The sequence below is a fragment of the Scyliorhinus canicula genome, chromosome 12 (assembly GCF_902713615.1).
Source record: "Scyliorhinus canicula chromosome 12, sScyCan1.1, whole genome shotgun sequence".
In the NCBI taxonomy this organism is placed as follows: domain Eukaryota; kingdom Metazoa; phylum Chordata; class Chondrichthyes; order Carcharhiniformes; family Scyliorhinidae; genus Scyliorhinus; species Scyliorhinus canicula.
In genome coordinates, this window is record NC_052157.1 from 46937335 (window position 1) to 46956047 (window position 18713).

The 18713-nt window shown below is 49.6% G+C and overlaps 1 protein-coding gene across 1 annotated transcript in view; it reads right to left on the minus strand.

The window, feature by feature from the left end:
• Nucleotides 1-285: 285 nt before the first annotated feature.
• Nucleotides 286-18713, minus strand: part of cfap161 (cilia and flagella associated protein 161) — a 48356-nt gene continuing 29928 nt past the window's right edge. Inside the window, exons 6-7 of the mRNA XM_038813831.1 lie at nucleotides 11893-11966; nucleotides 286-844 (exon numbers count right to left, since the gene is read on the minus strand). Of these exons, the coding sequence (XP_038669759.1) occupies nucleotides 625-844; nucleotides 11893-11966 (294 nt within the window). The 3' untranslated portion in view covers nucleotides 286-624. The remainder of the gene's footprint in view (nucleotides 845-11892; nucleotides 11967-18713) is intronic.

Here is an 18713-nt window from a genome sequence, read left to right on the forward strand (position 1 = left end):
CTCCCCCCGCAGAAAGCACGGCCGGTGTCCGATACGGGAGCCCACAGCCCCCCCCACGCCAACTCCTACATCTTCTCGCAGCCGCCTCAGCTAGGAGAGAGAGAGCCGGTTTCAGTTCCTGCGATAGCAATCAGCAGCCAGACGCATAATTATTGGTTTAATCCCAAGAGCCTAATGCACCAAGAATTCTAAGAAATCCTCGTTGACAGCCGTTATTGACAAAAATCAAATCTCACTGTTAACTTAGCAACTCAATTTGTTCAAGGTGCAGAATCCAAAACATAATTTCTCTTGGAAAACTAGCTGATTTATTTAAAGAATAAGCACAATCATACACTTCTACATTGGACAGAATGTAATCTTTGCCTGATATTCCTTATATTTTCTGTCATCTTGATCACATTAGAAAAGTTTAACATTGAAGGTGATGACATTTTGCAGGAATTGGCAGAAGCTTACAGATTTTGCAAATGTTTTGAGATTGATAATATCTCACTGGGTTCAAATGTGGCTCATGTATGGAATTGCCCATGTTATTTACAGACTTTCTGGCTGGCAGAATGGGGAAGATGAAATTATGATGGTTTTCTATATTAGAAGGTGCATTAACTAAAGCTTGGTAAATTAACAATTGGGCTGTTGAGTTGAAAGGTCAGGTGAAGCCCGATGATGCTTATTGGTTGGGTGTTCATCGTCACAAATAGGCGGAGGTGCCTGAAACAAGGTCCCATGTGGGACGCCGGGATTTCCAGTGACAATAACCCAGTGGTTCAAGTCCTCTTCAGCTCGATGGCTGTCATAGTAGGTGTTGGTGGTGATTTCATGCTCTCTTCCAAACGCTGTCCTGCAAAGAGTACATAAAATATTCTGAGCGGTTTAGGTTTGACCATTCAGTCCTTTGTCACATGAACTCAATGATATCAATTTTGCTGAAAAGAAGAAGAGGCAGCTGTCAAAGCTTTTCATCGTGCACTCATCTGGATAGAATCGCAAGTCTACCAAATCTCAAAGGGAACAAACATTTATAATGCATAAGAGGGTGCTGCTTGGTGGGCAACTGGATCCTGATTGGTCAAGGCATTACCATGAGGAATGAACCTGGGAATAGCTGTCACCCTCGGTTTTTGGTTGGTTGCAAAAAGAGCAATGCTCCCATTGATTCTGTCTACACCTCCCGCTGCCTCGGTAAGGCAGACAGCATTGTCAGAGACTCCTCGTAGCCAGGTTTTGCCCCCTTCCAGGCCCTTCCATCAGGCAGAAGATACAGAAGTCGAAGGCCCGCACACCCAGCCATAGGAACAGCTTCTTCCCCACAGCTACTAGACTCAATGATTCTCCCTCGGACTGATCTGTTCGCTGTAAGACACTATTCACGACGCCCTATGCTGTTCTTGCTCATGTCGTATTTGCTTTGTTTGGCCCTTGTTTCGCACTGTAACCAATTACTTATCTGTCAATGTACTTTGTTGATTATTCTTTTTGTCTACTGTGTATGTTCCCTTGGCCGCATGAAAATACTTTTCACTGTTCTTCGGTATATCTGACAATAAATCAATCATTCAATGCGTGGAGATGTTTTTCTGTTTGCAGAGGACAGGGCCCTGTGTGTGACCATATGTAGATTCTGTGCATGGATATATTGGCCTTGGAGGGTGCAGCACAGACTCATTAGGATAATGTTGGGGCTAAAAGGATTAAACTATGAGGACAGGTTTCATTCACTGGACTAGTATTCCATCAAATTTAAAGATTAAAGAATGGTCAGTTGAGGCTTTTAAGATGATTATAGGAGTTGACAGGGTAGTTAGAATGAAACTATTTCTGTACAGACTCAGAGCTGGGGATCTGTTTGCTCCCTGTTTGGTACTCTACTGCCTGGTAGCTTGGTGAGGATTCTCATTTCAGAGTAGGTGTAAGCGAGGTCCTGGGCTCGGGGTGAGAGTGCAGGTTTTGGGAGATGCCCTGGGTTTAAGAGGAGGACTTGGTGATGTTGTTGGGCAGTGGAATTTGCAGGGAGATTCATGTTAATTTAAACCTTATAATTCCAAGATCCAGAGGCAAATCAGACCCACATGACACCAGCCAGTGTGACCAGGTTTTGCTGGAGGTGGAAGAGGTTGCACAGAATTGGAAAAAGGTTAGCCCAAGTTGGATCTGAAAGTGATGATAAGGGAAAAGTCTGCCATTGTTATAAAGGAACTGATTGACCAGAACTGGCCATACTCAGTGCACAGGGCTGTGACTTAATGTATGGATAACTGTGATTGAGGGGTATCCACGCCATCAAGACTGTTGCGAGCTGAGCTGAGGTGGCTCTGCAGAAGTGCGCCATTTTGGTGAAGAGTGCGCGTATGCAATGCAGGTTGGTTGGGAGCTGCTGTCAGATGACAATCAAAGAACAGGAGCTGGAATTCAGGGGCGGCACGGTGACGCAGTGGTTAGCACTGCTGCCTAACGGAGCCAAGGACCCAGGGTGGATCCTGGCCCCGGGTCACTGACTGTGTGGAGTTTGCACATTCTCCCTGAATATGCGTGGGTCTCACCTCCACAACCCAAAGATGTGCAGGTTAGGTGGGTTGGCCATGCTAAATTGCCCCTTAATTGGAAAAAATAATTGGGCACTCTAAATTCATTAAAAAAAACAGGAGAAAGAGCTTCCGATGGCAATCGCGAATGGAGCGGCCGCAGCAAAGAGGCTCCCGCAGATCCACAAAATCACGGCTTTATTCGGGGGTTTTCCCGGTGGGTTTTTAAAAAAAATTAAAGTCCCGCAAAATCGACCCTGCCTCCCTCACCCTGCCCAGGCACCAAAGCTCTGCTCCACGGAGCTGAGGAGAGAAAAAAGAGGAGACTGGTCCCGGTATGCTGCACGTGGAGGAGTGGGGATCGCAACGAGAAACTGCTTGAAAGTTGGAGCACGGAGGGGATAAGACAAAAACAAAATAATAATTTTTTTATTCAACCTCTTTGTTTTCCTCTCCTGAAAATTTAAAAAGCTTTTTTTTTAAAAAAAACTTTCCAAACAAAAAAAGTTCCTTTTTTCGCACCAAAATCCAGGAAAATAAGAGAAAGGCACAGAACAGAAATATGCCTGCAAATAATAATAAATCGGGGGGACGGCGAGATGCAAGAAGGAGCAGCAGCAAAGTAGAAAGAAAAAAGCAGGAGCTGCAGCTGCACAGGCAGACGGCCCCACGGGGCGAGGTGGTTCAGGCGAACCAGGAAGCGGAAAAGCTGGCGAGCCGAGCAGCGGAGCAGGCAGGAACAGGACGCGGCGACCATCCCACCAACCCCCCCCCCCCCCCCCCCCCCCCCGCACGGAGGGAGAAATGGAGAAGCGTGCTCAAAACGGAAATAAACGCTATAAAGGAGGCGATAAAAACGGAGATAAACGCCATGAGGGAGGCACGCAGGACGGAGCTGATTAAGGAGATGCTGCCAGAGACAACGGACAAAATGCAGCGAACCATCGATGGCCTGGAAAGGAAGGTGGAGGCACAGGAGACTGGATAGTAACTCAGGGAACCGAGGTGAAAAGGTTGGTAATGACCCAGGGGAGTCTAAGCGGGAAAGTGGAGGACCATGAAAATAGGTCCAGACAGCAGAATGTTAAAATAGTAGATCTGCCAGAGGGGATGGAGGGCAGAAACCCAACAGGCTACGTCACCCAAATGCTGGGCAAGCTAGTGGGCAGGGAGAAATTTCCAAACCCCCCAAAAATCGACAGGGCGCACAGGTCGCTCTGACCCAGGCCCAAAGCCGGGGAGCAGCCCAGAGCCCAGAGTCTTCACCCATCTAAGAAGCCTAAAAGCAGGCATAATCTACCTACAAGACACGCACCTGAGGGAGAAGGACCGACTGCTGGTAAGAAAGGGCTGGGTAGGACAGACATACCACTCATACTACGGGACGAGGGCTAGGGGGGTAGCAATATTAATTAGCAAGAAGACGAGGTTTACGGAAACCAAGACAGTTGTGGTACCAGGGGGACGGTACGTCATGGTCAGCTGTGTCCTGGAAGGGGCACCAGTCGTACTGGTAAATGTGTACGGTCCCAACTAGGATGACACAGAATTCATAAAGAAGACCATGGCAGAAATCCCCGACCTTGACACACACCGACTGATCATGGGGGGGGCGACTTCAACTGTGTACAGGACCCACTGAACCCCAGAGCAGGGGAAAAGACTGGCATGGCTAGGGAACTAGGAGCATTTATGGAGCAGATGGGGGCGGCGGACCCATGGAGGTTCCTGCACACAGGAGAGAAGGAATTTTCATACTTCTCACAAGTACACAAGGTATACACCCGTATTGACTTTTTTGCAGTGGGGAAATCGGTGCTTTCAGGGATCACGGGAACGGAGTACTCCATGATCGTTATCCCTGACCACGCTCCACACTATATGGATGTGAGGTTGGAGACAGGCCATGCCCAGCTCCCCAAATGGAGGCTGGACACGGACCTCCTGGCCGACAAGGCCTTCTGTCAAAAAACATCGCGGGTCATAGGCGACTACGTTAGTAACAACCAAAATGGAGAGGTCTCACCCTCCATGTTCTGGGAGGCACTGAAGGCCGCAATTAGAGGAGAGATCTTAGCCTACAAGGCAAGTAGAGATAGGGAAGAGAGGGTGGCCAGGCAACAACTGGTGGACTCCATCCTGGAAGTTGACAGAAAATACTCTGAGGCCCCGACCATAGAGCTGCTGGCGGAGAGGAAAAAGCTGCAAATGGACTTTAACCTGCTATCCACTAGGAAAGCAGTGTACCAACTCTGTCAGACACGGGGGACCTTCTATGAACACAGAGACAAGGCTGGCCGCCTATTGGCTCACCAGCTGAGAAAGCAGGCAGCCACAAGGGAAATAGCGCAGGTAAAGGATAGCAGAGGCAGACTGGTAACAGAATTAAAGGAGGTCAATCGGGCATTTGAGATCTTTAACCGGGGACTATACGCCATCAGCTCCATGCAGGCGGGGAAGGCACCGGGACCTGACGGGTTCCCAGCACACTTCTACAAAAAATTTGATACCCAAAAAAGATAAAGGCCTGACGGAATGCGGATCATACAGACCCATTTCACTGCTGAACGTGGATGTGAAAATACTCACAAAGGTCCTGGCCCAAAGGCTGCAGGACTGTGTACCAGAGGTGGTCGCAGAGGACCAAATGGGCTTTGTCAGGGGTAGGCTGCTCACAGCGAACATCAGGCAGCTGCTGAACGTAATAATGATCCCTTCCGGGGAGAGAACACCAGACGTTATCGTCTCCCTGGACGCAGACAAGGCCTTCGACAGAGTCGAATGGAAATACCTCCTCGAGGTACTGGAACGGTTTGGGCTAGGAGCTGGGTTCACCACCTGGGTGAGGCTCCTGTACAACGCTCCCAAAGCGAGCGTCCAAACTAACACCACCAGCTCTGAATACTTCCAACTGCAGGGAGGAACAAGACAGGGCTGCCGCCTGTCCCTACTCTTGTTCGTGCTAGCGATCGAACCCCTGGCGATAGCCCTGCGGGACACAAAAAGCTGGAAGGGAATCGGGAGGGGAGACAGAGAGCAGAGTCTCACACTATGCAGATGACCTGGTCCTCTAAGTCTCAAAGCCATAGGAGGGACTGAAGGCAATACTTTAAATACTGAAAGAGTTTGGAACCTTCTCGGGCTACAAACGTTCACTGGGTTCACTGGGAACCCAAACGGGGAAGGGAGAGAGCTGGAGGGGCTCCCGTTCAAAACAGCCCAGAACAGATTCCGCTACCTGGATATCCAGATACCCAGAGACTGGATACAGATCCACAAGTGGAACCTGACCAGTCTGGTGGAGGAAGTAAGAAGAGACCTTCAAAGGTGGGGCTCACTCCCACTCTCTCTGGCGGGGAGAGTGCAGACGATCAAGATGAACATACTGCCAAGGTTCCTCTTCCTGTTTAGATCCATTCCGATCTGCATCCCCAAGGACTTTTTCCAAAATGTAGACAGTCTGATCAGGGGGGGGGGGGGGGGGGCGGGGGGGTGTGAGAACCCAAGAATTCCCAAACGGACACTGCAAAGAAGGAAAATCAAAGGGGACTTGGCCTTACCAAACCTACAATACTAGCACTGGGCAGCAACGGCAGAAAGAGTGAGGGGATGGGTACAAGAACCCAACACAGATTGGGTACAAATGGAGGGGGCATCCTGTAAAGGAACGACCCTCTGGGCCTTGGCCACAGCACTCCCATCCTCCTGAACAAGATACACGAGCCCAGTGGTAGTGGCCACGCTGAGAACATGGAGCCACAACAGTTTGTGATAGCCAAAATGTCCCCCATGGCTCCCATATGCGCAATCACAGATTCCCCCCAGCCATGCTGGATACCACCTTCAAAAGATGGAGGCGGGAGGGGGGCACATTGACGGTCAGGGACTTCTATGTAGGGCACAGACTGGTGACATTAGATGAACTGACGAGGAAATGGAGGCTAGCAAAAGGACAGGAAATGAGGCACCTTCAAATAAAACACTTCCTCCGCAAAGAGACAGTAGGGTACCCCGGGGCCCTAAGAACCACACTACTAGATGACCTGATAGGCACAAGCAACAAGAAGGGGGGGCTATGTGGGAAAATATATGGACAGCTACTGGACAGAGCCCGGACTCCACTGGACGAGACCAGACAGAAATGGGAGGACAAACTGGGGCAGAGGTCGGGTGGGGACTCTGGAGCGAAGCACTGAGCAGGGTGAACTCCACCTCCTTCTGCGCAAGGCTAAGCCTAATGCAGCTGAAAGTGGTGCACAGAGCGCACCTGACCAGAACCCGAATGAGCAGGTTCTTCCCGGAGATGGAGGACAAATGTGAGCGGTGCCAGAGGGGCCCTGCCAACCACAACCACATGTTTTGGGCTTGCCCCAAGCTGGCTGGGTTCTGGACTGCCTTCTCCGAGGCAATGTCCAAGGTTGTGGGGGTGAGGGCGAAGCCATGCCCAATAGTGACAATCTTTGGGTTATCGGAGCAGCCAGAGCTACACATGGAGAAGGGGGACAACGCCCTCGCTTTCGATTCCCTAATCGCACGGTGGAGAATCCTGCTCGGCTGGCGATCGGCAGTACCACCCAAAGCTGCAGACTGGCTCGCTGACCTCTCGGAATTTCTCCATCTGGAGAAGATTAAGTACGCCATCCGAGGGTCAGAGGAAGGCTTCCTGGATACTTGGGGGCAGTTTGTCGTTCTGTTCCAGAACCTGTTCGAGGTCAGCAACAAGGAGTAACCTAATAAGAATTATTTTAAAACACCAAGATAGATGAGGTACCAAGAGACTGCTCAACCCAGGGGGGGGCACACGGAAGGTGGGAAAACCGCGAGAGATGAGGGGGCTACCGCCCCCCTTTTTTTTCATTCTGTCCGGAAAAGATAAGCACAGCCGAAGCCAAGGGGGGGGGGGGGGGGGGGGGGGGGGGGGGGGGGGGGGGTTGGAGAACAACGGGAAAGGGGGAGAAACCATAGACCGATCCACAGGGCAACGAAATGCACATAGGGTCAGTTAAACAAAGGACAAACTGTATAAGTATAATAAAGAAAGTTAGCGCAGGCGAAAAAAATTTGATGTGTAGAAATACAACTGTTAATAAATATGGGAAATGCCAATAAAAAGGACATTTTAAAAAAAACAGGAGCTGGAATACTACTTGAGGAACTACAGAGCTTTGAAGGACTTTGTGGCTGAAGTATGATCCCGTTAACATAGAACATAGAACGATACAGCGCAGTACAGGCCCTTCGGCCCTCGATGTTGCACCGACATGGAAAAAATCTAAAGGCCATCTAACCTACACTATGCCCTTATCATCCATATGCTTATCCAATAAATTTTTAAATGCCCTCAATGTTGGCGTGTTCACTACTGTTGCAGGTAGGGCATTCCACGGCCTCACCACTCTTTGCGTAAAAAACCCACCTCTGACCTCTGTCCTATATCTATTACCCCTCAATTTAAGGCTATGTCCCCTCGTGCTAGCCACCTCCATCCGCGGGAGAAGGCTCTCGCTGTCCACCCTATCTAACCCTCTGTTCATTTTGTATGCCTCTAGTAAGTCACCTCTTAACCTTCTTCTCTCTAACGAAAACAACCTCAAGTCCATCAGCCTTTCCTCATAAGATTTTCCCTCCATACCAGGCAACATCCTGGTAAATCTCCTCTGCACCCGTTCCAAAGCTTCCACGTCCTTCCTATAATGAGGCGACCAGAACTGTACGCAATACTCCAAATGCGGCCGTACTAGAGTTTTGTACAACTGCAACATGACCTCATGGCTCCGGAACTCAATCCCTCTACCAATAAAGGCCAACACACCATAGGCCTTCTTCACAACCCTATCAACCTGGGTGGCAACTTTCAGGGATCTATGTACATGGACACCGAGATCCCTCTGCTCATCCACACTGCTAAGAATTTTACCATTAGCCAAATATTGCGCAATTCTGTTATTCTTTCCAAAGTGAATCACCTCACACTTCTCCACATTAAACTCCATTTGCCACCTCTCAGCCCAGCTCTGCAGCTTATCTATGTCCCTCTGTAACCTGCAACATCCTTCCGCACTGTCTACAACTCCACCGACTTTAGTGTCGTCTGCAAATTTACTCACCCATCCTTCTGCGCCCTCCTCTAGGTCATTTATAAAAATGACAAACAGCAACGGCCCCAGAACAGATCCTTGTGGTACGCCACTCGTAACTGAACTCCATTCTGAACATTTGCCATCAACCACCACCCTCTGTCTTCTTTCAACTAGCCAATTTCTGATCCACATCTCTAAATCACCCTCAATCCCCAGCCTCCGTATTTTCTGCAATAGCCGACCGTGGGGAACCTTATCAAACGCTTTACTGAAATCCATATACACCACATCAACTGCTCTACCCTCGTCTACCTGTTCAGTCACCTTCTCAAAGAACTCAATAAGGTTTGTGAGGCATGACCTACCCTTCACAATACCATGCTGACTGTCCCTAATCATATTATTCCTATCTAGATGATTATAAATCGTATCTTTTATAATCCTCTCCAAGACTTTACCCACCACAGACGTTAGGCTCACCGGCCTATAGTTACCGGGGTTATCTCTACTCCCCTTCTTGAACAAAGGGACCACATTTGCTATCCTCCAGTCCTCTGGCACTATTCCTGTAGCCAATGATGACCTAAAAATCAAAGCCAAAGGCTCAGCAATCTCTTCCCTGGCTTCCCAGAGAATCCTAGGATAAATCCCATCCGGCCCCGGGGACTTATCTATTTTCACCTTGTCCAGAATTGCCAACACTTCTTACCTACGCACCTCAATGCCATCTATTCTAATAGCCTGGAGCATTCTCCTCCACAATATTATCTTTTTCTTGAGTGAATACTGACGAAAAGTATTCATTTAGTATCTCGCTTATCTCCTCAGCCTCCACAAACAACTTCCCACCACTGTCCTTGACTGGCCCTACTCTTACCCTAGTCATTCTTTTATTCCTGACATACCTATAGAAAGCTTTTGGGTTTTCCTTGATCCTACCTGCCAAAGACTTCTCATGTCCCCTCCTTGCTCGTCTCAGCTCTCTCTTTAGATCCTTCCTCACTTCCTTGTAACTATCAAGCGCCCCAACTGAAACTTCACGCCTCATCTTCACATAGGCCTCCTTCTTCCTCTTAACAAGAGATTCCACTTCTTTGGTAAACCACGGTTCCCTCGCTCGACCCCTTCCTCCCTGCCTGACTGGTACGTACTTATCAAGAACATGCAATAGCTGTTCCTTGAACAAGCTCCACATATCCAGTGTGCCCAACCCTTGCAGCCTACTTCTCCAACCAACACATCCTAAGTCATGTCTAATGGCATCATAATTGCCCTTCCCCCAGCTATAACTCTTGCCCTGCGGGGTATACTTATCCCTTTCCATCACTAACGTAAAGGTCACCGAATTGTGGTCACTGTTTCCAAAGTGCTCACCTACCTCCAGATCTAACACCTGGCCTGGTTCATTACCCAAAACCAAATCCAATGTGGCCTCGCCTCTTGTTGGCCTGTCAACATATTGTGTCAGGAAACCCTCCTGCACACATTGTACAAAGAATGACCCATCTAATGTACTCGAACTATATCTTTTCCAGTCAATATTTGGAAAGTTAAAGTCTCCCATAACAACTACCCTGTTACTTTCGCTCTTTTCCAGAATCATCTTCGCCATCCTTTCCTCTACATCCCTAGAACTATTAGGTGGCCTATAGAAAACTCCCAACAGGGTGACCTTTCCTGTTTCTAACCTCAGCCCATACTACCTCAGAAGAAGTGTCCCCATCTAGCATCCTTTCCGCCACCGTAATACTGTCCTTGACTAGCAGCGCCACACCTCCCCCTCTTTTGCCCCCTTCTCTGAGCTTACTAAAACACCTAAACCCCGGAACCTGCAACAACCAATCCTGTCCCTGCTCTATCCATGTCTCTGAAATGGCCACAACATCGAAGTCCCAGGTACCAACCCATGCTGCCAGTTCCCCTACCTTATTTCATATACTCCTGGCATTGAAGTAGACTCACTTCAAACCACCTACCTGAACACTGGCACCCTCCTGCGAAGTCAAATCTGTGCTCCTGACCTCTATACTCTCAATCTCCCGTACCCCAAAACTACAATCCAGGTTCCCATGCCCCTGCTGAATTAGTTTAAACCCCCCCAAAGAGCACTAACAAATCTCCCCCGCAGGATATTGGTGCCCCTCAGGTTCAGATGTAGACCATCCTGTCTATAGAGGTCCCACCTTCCCCAGAAAGAGCTCCAGTTATCCAGAAATCTGAATCCCTCCCGCCTGCACCATCCCTGTAGCCACGTGTTTAATTGCTCTCTCTCCCTATTCCTCATCTCACTATCACGTGGCACGGGCAACAACCCAGAGATAACAACTCTGTTTGTTCTCGCTCTGAGCTTCCATCCTAGCTCCCTAAAGGGGATAGGTGTCTCTGACAAGGCCAGGATTTTCTGCCCATCCCATACAACCAGGCAACTGAGTAGCTTAGTGACCATTTCAGAGGGCAGAGTCAACCTGACGCTCAGTGGACTGCCTCATAAATCTGTGAGAACTGCCTTTGTTGCATTTGCAATTTAATGTGTAATCTGTAGTTTATATTAATTGCAATTTGCCTGTAATTCAGGGTTAAGTTACAATGATAGTTAAAAGTTATAACTGAAATATTGTTTGTTAGTTGTCTCATTGGGATCGTTCAGTAAATTCTGTTTGTTTGGTTTCTTGGTCTCCACAGGGAATCAAAACTATTTTCAAAACAGAGATTGATAGATTTTTGTTGGGTTAGGGTATTACGGGGAATGGAATCAAGGCAGGTAGGTGGAGTTAACTCTGGATAAAAGCAAATTACTGCGGATGTTGGAATCTCCCCTTTACTTCCCCCTTCCCCTTCTCCCACATCTACATCTGTCACAGTTTACCCTCTGATGTTCGTTTCTCTGCAGTTTGGCCTTTCACACCTTTTGTTCTCTCTGGGGACTGCCATTGGTTTGTGGCTATTCGCATCTCGTTTCCCTGGGTTCCTGTGGCTATGACTCATCTTTCATTCTCACTCCACTGTATAAGTATTTCCCACTTTCTCTGTCTTATAACTTTGACAAAGGGTCATCTGGACTCGAAACGTTAACTCTTTTCTCTCCCTACAGATGCTGCCAGACCTGCTGAGATTTTCCAGCATTCTCTCTAGATGGAGTTAACATTGATTTTCTCATGAAATGGTGGATTAGGCTGAATGGCTTGTTTCTGTGTCATTAATGACACAGCCAGTTAATAGAAGTGAATATATAATGGAATTCTCAAATTATTACTCATCAGTTGGTCTTTTGATAAACTAATCCTTACCAGAAGTAGTACTTCTGCAGTGCGGCTAAAGCCTGGTTTGTACGGGTATGGTTGATAAGTACTTTAATATTTGCCTGGAAAAGTCAAAAGTAATAAAATCACACATGTTAAAAAGGCCATAACAAAAGCATATAAAGCACACTGGTTCATTCCTGGAGAGACAGACTTGGAATGTATAGAAGCTATGTAAAATTAATTAAGAAGCTTGGTTGGACCTAACTTAGAATTATCAGATAGAATGGTAACAACAGCATAGCTTATGGCAGAAGGTGGCCATTCAGTCTCTGCCAATCTCTGCAAGAGCAATTCAGCTCGTCCCACTTGGCACATTGTGTGCCGTTCTGGTCTCCTTATTATAAATATGGGGCGGAATTCTCCGACACCCCGCCAGGTCAGAGAAACGCCGGCGGGCCGCACAAATCGCGTCACGCCGCCCCAATGCCAGGACGCGATTCTCCGCAGAGCGGAGAATCGGCGCCACTGGGGCTGGTGTGGTTGGCGCTGTGCTGGTCGGGGTATGTGCCGACTCTCCGGCCCGGGCTGGCACGCCGAATCTCTGGCCTGGATGGGCCGAGCGGCTGTCAACAAAAAGCCGAGTCCCGCCGGCGCCGTTCTAACATCCTCTGAGCGGCGGGACATCGGCCTTGAAGCGTCCGGGGGTGGCCTGATTGTGGTGGGGGGGGGGGGGTCCAACTCCGGTGGGGGTCTTCTGTCGTGGCCTGGCCCGCGATCGGGACCCACCGATCGGCGGGCCGGCCTCTCTGTCGGGGGGGCCTCCTTTCCTCCGCGCTGGCTCCAGGAGCCCTGCGCCATTTGGCATCGGAGCCAGCGTGGGGAAGAAGGCCATGCACATGCGCTAGTTGGCGCCGGGCCAACTGCGCATGCACAGGCCACATGGCGCCGGGTTCACGCAGGGATCGGCAGCTGGAGCGAACCAGCGCCGTGCTACCCCACTGTGGCCCGGAGAGCCGGGTCTCAGAACGGGCGCTGACGCCGGTGTAAAACACTCCCGTTTTCATGCCGGAGTCGGCACTTAGCCACCCGATGGGAGAATCCCGCCATGACATGGATGCACTGGAGAGGTGCAAAGATTAATAAGGATGATATCCAAACTCGAGAAACGATTCCCATCAGGTACAATTGAACAGGCTGCAACTCTTAAGATTGAAGCGTGATCAGATCAAACATTTATGAAAAGTTTGAAGGCCAAAATTAGAGGCCATAAGTATCAAATAATCACTTGTAAATCCAGTGAGGAGATCAGGAGACATTTCATTAACTCACTGCCACAAGGCACAGTTGACACACTACCTTCGGTGCATTTAAAGGGAAGCTAGATAAACACATTAGGGAGAAATCAACAGAAAGACATCCTGAATTAGCTGAGTGGAGGCAGGCATGGAGCTTAAACACTGGTTTGAATGTGTTGGGCTGAATGGTCTACTTCAAAAGTTCACATACAATAATAAATCTAATTAATATATCTAATTAATATCTTATTGTATTGTATTTGAAGGTTCTTAATGAAATGATGAACTTTTCCCACAATAATAAGTTTCGAATGTTGCTTGTTAATATATATAATGAGACCTTGAAGCTTGAATTTCTTCAAAGGGACACTATTTTTCGTTATTTTAAATGAAAGCAATTTTAATAAATCCCCTCATAAATAGAAAATCATAAAATTAGAATGATTACAACATAGGAAACCATTTGGTCCATTGTGTGTGTGCTGGCCCTCTTAAAGAGCAATCCACTTGGTGCCGTTACTTTATCTCTTTTATTCATTCATGGCATGTAGGCTTCGCTGGCTCGGCCAGCATTTATTGCCCATCTCTAATTGGTACATCTACAGTAATGGGAGGAAGGGAGTTTCAGGATTTTGACCGAGTGACAGTGAAGGAGCAGCAATCAATTTTCAAGTCAGGATGGAGAGTGGCTTGTAGGGGAACTTACAGGTGGTGGTGTCCTTCTCAGTGTTAGAGGTCACAAGTTTGCAAGGTGATGTTGAAAGAGCTTGGTGAGTTCCTACAGTGCATCTTGTAACTGGTACACACTGCTGCCAGTAGAGGGTGTGAATGTTTGAGGTGGTGAATGGGGTGTCAATCAAGCAGGCTATTTCGTTCTGGATGGTGTCGAGCTTCGACAGCAGGCTTGTCCAAACTATGGCCCACAGGTCAAATACCTTCCATCATGGTTCTGTCGCCAGTCCTGGAGTCAGTGTTCAAGTCACCAGTAAGTGAAATGGAGCTGCTCCTCCAATCACCAGGCTGTTTCTCTCCCATGTTTGCTGGTGATAGGCTCACTATCTCTGACTGGAGGAACAGTGAAAAGTGTGCTTTGTTCAACCGGAGGCCTGAACACTGGTGGTGGTTAATCTACTGGGGAGGAAAAGATGCTTTCGGGGAGGAGGGGGAAAGAGAGAGAGAAAGACTGCGCACCCAGGGCTTATGTAAGGATGGGGGGTGCAGATAAAGGGTTGACCCACCCCATAGACATACTGCGCAGTGGGGGCGGACGACTGAGGGCTGAGGTATTGGGCTGAGGAATCGTGGGAGTGGCGTCGGACCCGATCGCGGGTCTGACGCCCATTCTCTGCCCGCACACGAGCGCGATTTCAGCACGGAGGCTCAGAGAATCCCGCCCATTATGTCCACTTGTATAGGAAGGCAGGGGAGGTCTTTCAAGGCAGTGGGTAGCGACCCTCCCTCGGAGCCACGAGCTCTGGTTTCAAGTCCCACTCCAGGACATGATGGCTACGGAAAGTACGTTCACAACACAGTCAAATGGGTTGATTATCAACCTGTAAATCCTTTCTATATGATAGGCAGTAAGAGTGGGAGAGTCTTCTGGTCATGCTTGATGTGGTGTGGCACCCTCAAGCTATAGTTTCTGTCGACACGCGAGCGACCTGCTCCAGGAAAAAAAATGGCTTTGTCAGCCTCATCCATCATTAGACATGGGAAAGCCTCTGAAGTCCACCAGGTAAAACAGCACTAATGTCTCATCTGATAGCTAACACTGCCATTGCTGTCGCACTCTGCTGTACTGAAGTAGCAGCTTAACTAATACATTCATATTGCCAAAAGTGTGCAGAATTTGTAGTATTGCATACATATTTTTATTGCTTTATTTTCACAAGGTTTTTTTCATCAAATTATTGAGCATGAGGAAAAGTAGCCACAGTGTAAGAAAGCAAGAGGAGTGGGAACACCATAGTGTGTGGGCAGATGGTTTGTGGAAGGAGAAAAACACAGGTTATAGGTGTTTACATAATTCAGGATGTGTTTAAATCCACTGCTGGGTACATCTAGGATCCCACTCCAGACCTGAGCCAGACCAGACCTGCTACTATTTTAAAAACAGAAAATGCTGGAAAAACCCAGCAGGTCTGGCAGCATCTATGGCGAGAGGATCAAGAGTTAATATTACACCTCTGTGTGATTCTTCATCAGAGCTACTGAGCTTCCTCAGTCTCTTCTGCCACTATTCATCTTCTCCAGCTTCCCTTGGGTTCTGGTGCCATTTCCGCTCCTCTTCCCCTTGCCCAGCTATGCCATCTTTTATTTTTTTTTAACAAACAATTGTATTGAGGTAGTTTTTTTGGCATTGTAAACAGTTACAGACATCAACAGAAAGAAAACAAAAAAAGGCAAAAATGTGCAAACATCCACGTACATTCAATACTTCAATTGTAACATACTGCACAAGCCCGCTCCTCTTCCACCGGCACTACCCACCAATTTATCCCTCCTACTGTACTCTACTCTAACCTCCCCGCCCCCCCCCCCCACCCCCCCGACCCACCCACTACCCCCCCTCTGCTGACGCTCACTCTCCCACAAAGAGGTAAATGAATGGTTGCCACCTTCGGGCGAACCCCTGTACAGGTCCCCTCAAGGCGAACTTAATTTTTTCCATACCCAGGAAACTCGACATGTCCGTAAGCCACAACTCAGTCTTCGGGGGCTTTGAGTCCCTCCATGCCAATAATATTCGTCGCCGGGCTATCAGGGAAGCAAAGGCCAAAACATCGGCCTCTTTCTCACCCTGGACTCCCGGGTCTTCCGAAACCCCAAAAATTGCCACCCCGACCCATCGCCACCCTTGTTTTTAGCACCCGGGACATGATCCCCGCAAATCTCCCCTACATGCCTCCTCCACTGGCCCCATATCCGCAGGGTCGCCACCACTACCGGGCTGGTGGAGCACCTGGCCGGCGGCAGCGGTAGAGGAGCCGTGACCAGGGCTGCCAAGCTGGAGCCCCTGCACGAAGCCGCCTCTACTCGCTCCCAGATAGACCCAGTACCCACCATCCACTTCCTTATCATAGCGATATTAGCCACCCAGTAATAGTTAATCAGACTCGGCAAAGCCAGCTCTCCCTCGCTGCGGCTCCTCTCAAGCATCGCCTTCTTCACCCGCGGGGATTTTCCCACCCAGACAAAGCTCATGATCATCTTGTTAACCCTTTTGAAGAAGGACTGTGGGATAAAGATCGGGAGGCACTGAAAAATAAACAGGAATCTAGGGAGGATTGTCATCTTTACAGTCTGCACCCTCCCTGCCAGCGACAGCGGGAGTGCATCCCATCTCCGAAACTCTCCCTTCATTTGCTCCACCATCCTGGCCAAATTTAATTTGTGCAGCCTGCCCCAGTCACGTGCCACCTGGATCCCCAAGTACTGGAAATTTTCCTCAACAGCCTAAATGGTAGCCCTCTCAATCTGTTCTCCTGGCCCCTTGCCTGTACCACAAACATTTCACTCATGGCCGTATTTAATTTGTATCCTGAGAACTGGCCGAACTTCCTCAACATTTCCAGTATACTTCCCATCCCGGCCACTGGGTCCGACACGTACAGGAGCAGGGCATCCGCATAAAGAGAGACCCTATGTTCCACCCCGCCCCTAACCATCCCCTACCATCCCTTTGCGGCTCTCAGCGCAATCGCCAGCGGCTCTATGGCCAGCGCAAACAGCAGCGGGGAGAGCGGGCAGCCCTGTCTGGTCCCTCGGTACAACCTAAAGTACTCCGACACTTCTCTGTTAGTCCTGACGCTGGCCTTCGGGGCCTGATATAATAACTTGATCCAATTCACCAGTCCCTCCCCAAACCATCCAAGCACCTCCCATAGATAGCCCCACTCCACCCGGTCAAAGGCCTTCTCGGCATCCATCGCCACCACTACCTCCACCTCCCTGCCCGTCGGGGGCATCATTATCACATTAAGTAACCTTCTCAAGTTGGCCGACAGCTGCCTGCCTTTCACGAACCCAGTTTGGTCATCCCCAATCACCTCCGGTACGCAGTCCTCAATTCTGATCGCCAGTACCTTTGCCAAGAGCTTGGCATCTACATTGATCAGGGAGATTGGCCTGTAGGACCCGCAGGCTTCCAGATCTTTACCCCGCTTCAATATCAGTGATATAGTGGCTTGCGACATCGGCAGCGGCAGGGTCCCTCTGCCCCTTGCCTCATTAAAAACCCTCGCCAAAACCGGGCCCACTAACTCAGAGAACATCCTATAAAACTCGACTGGGTATCCATCCGGCCCCGGAGCTTTCCCCGACTGCATGGCCTTTAGGCCCCCAAATACCCCCAATACCCCCTCCACTCTAATCGGGGCCCCCAGCTCATCCCCTCGCCCCCCACCTACTGTTGGGAATGTTAACCCGTCCAGAAACCTTTTCATCTCCTCCGGTTCTTCCGGAGGCTCCGAAGTGTATAGCTTTCTGTAGAAGTCCCGGAATACCTTATTCAATCCTGCTGGGTCCTCCAGTCTGCACCCATCCCCATCCATCACTCTACTGAATGGGGACTGAATAGGCCGGTTAAGAGTACGTGGGTGTTCGCGCACTTGCGGGCTCTAAGGGCGGACGTAATTATGTTGCAGGAGACACATCTGAAAGTGTCTGACCAGACTAGAACATAGAGTAGAACATAGAACAGTACAGCACAGAACAGGCCCTTCGGCCCTCGATGTTGTGCCGAGCAATGATCACCCTACTCAAACCCACGTATCCACCCTATACCCGTAACCCAACAACCCCCCCTTAACCTTACTTTTTGGGACACTACGGGCAATTTAGCATGGCCAATCCACCTAACCTGCACATCTTTGGACTGTGGGAGGAAACCGGAGCACCCGGAGGAAACCCACGCACACACGGGGAGGACGTGCAGACTCCGCACAGACAGTGACCCAGCCGGGAATCGAACCTGGGACCCTGGAGCTGTGAAGCATTTATGCTAACCACCATGCTACCGTGCTGCCCCTACTAGGCTAGGCTAGAAGTCCAGGGGGGTGGTCTTCCTGGACCACCTCTCTTCCTGAGTTCCTGAGTTCCCTCTTCCTAAGTTGCTGCACTAACAATCTGCTAGCCTTTTCCCCATGCTCGTACACCACACCCCTCGCCTTCCTAAGCTGTTTCACGGCCCTACTCGTGGATAGCGCCCCCAGTTCCGCCTGTAGTCTCTGCCACTCCCCGAGTAAAGCCTCCTCCGGGGACTCCGCATGTTCCTCATCTATCCGACACATTTCCCTAACCAATCTGTCCATCTGTGCCCTGTCCGCCTTGGCCCTGTGGGCCCCAATTGAGATCAACTCTCCCCGCACTACTGCCTTTAGCGCCTCCCACAGGATCGCCGCTGAGACCTCCCCCGTATCATTCACCTGCAAATAATTTTGCATACACCTCCGAAGCCTCACAGATCCCCTCCTCCGACAGCAGTCCCGCATCTAGCCTCTATTGTGGGCGTTGGTGCTTCGCCCCTCTGACCTGCAGGTCTACCCAGTGCGGGGCATGGTCCGAGATAGT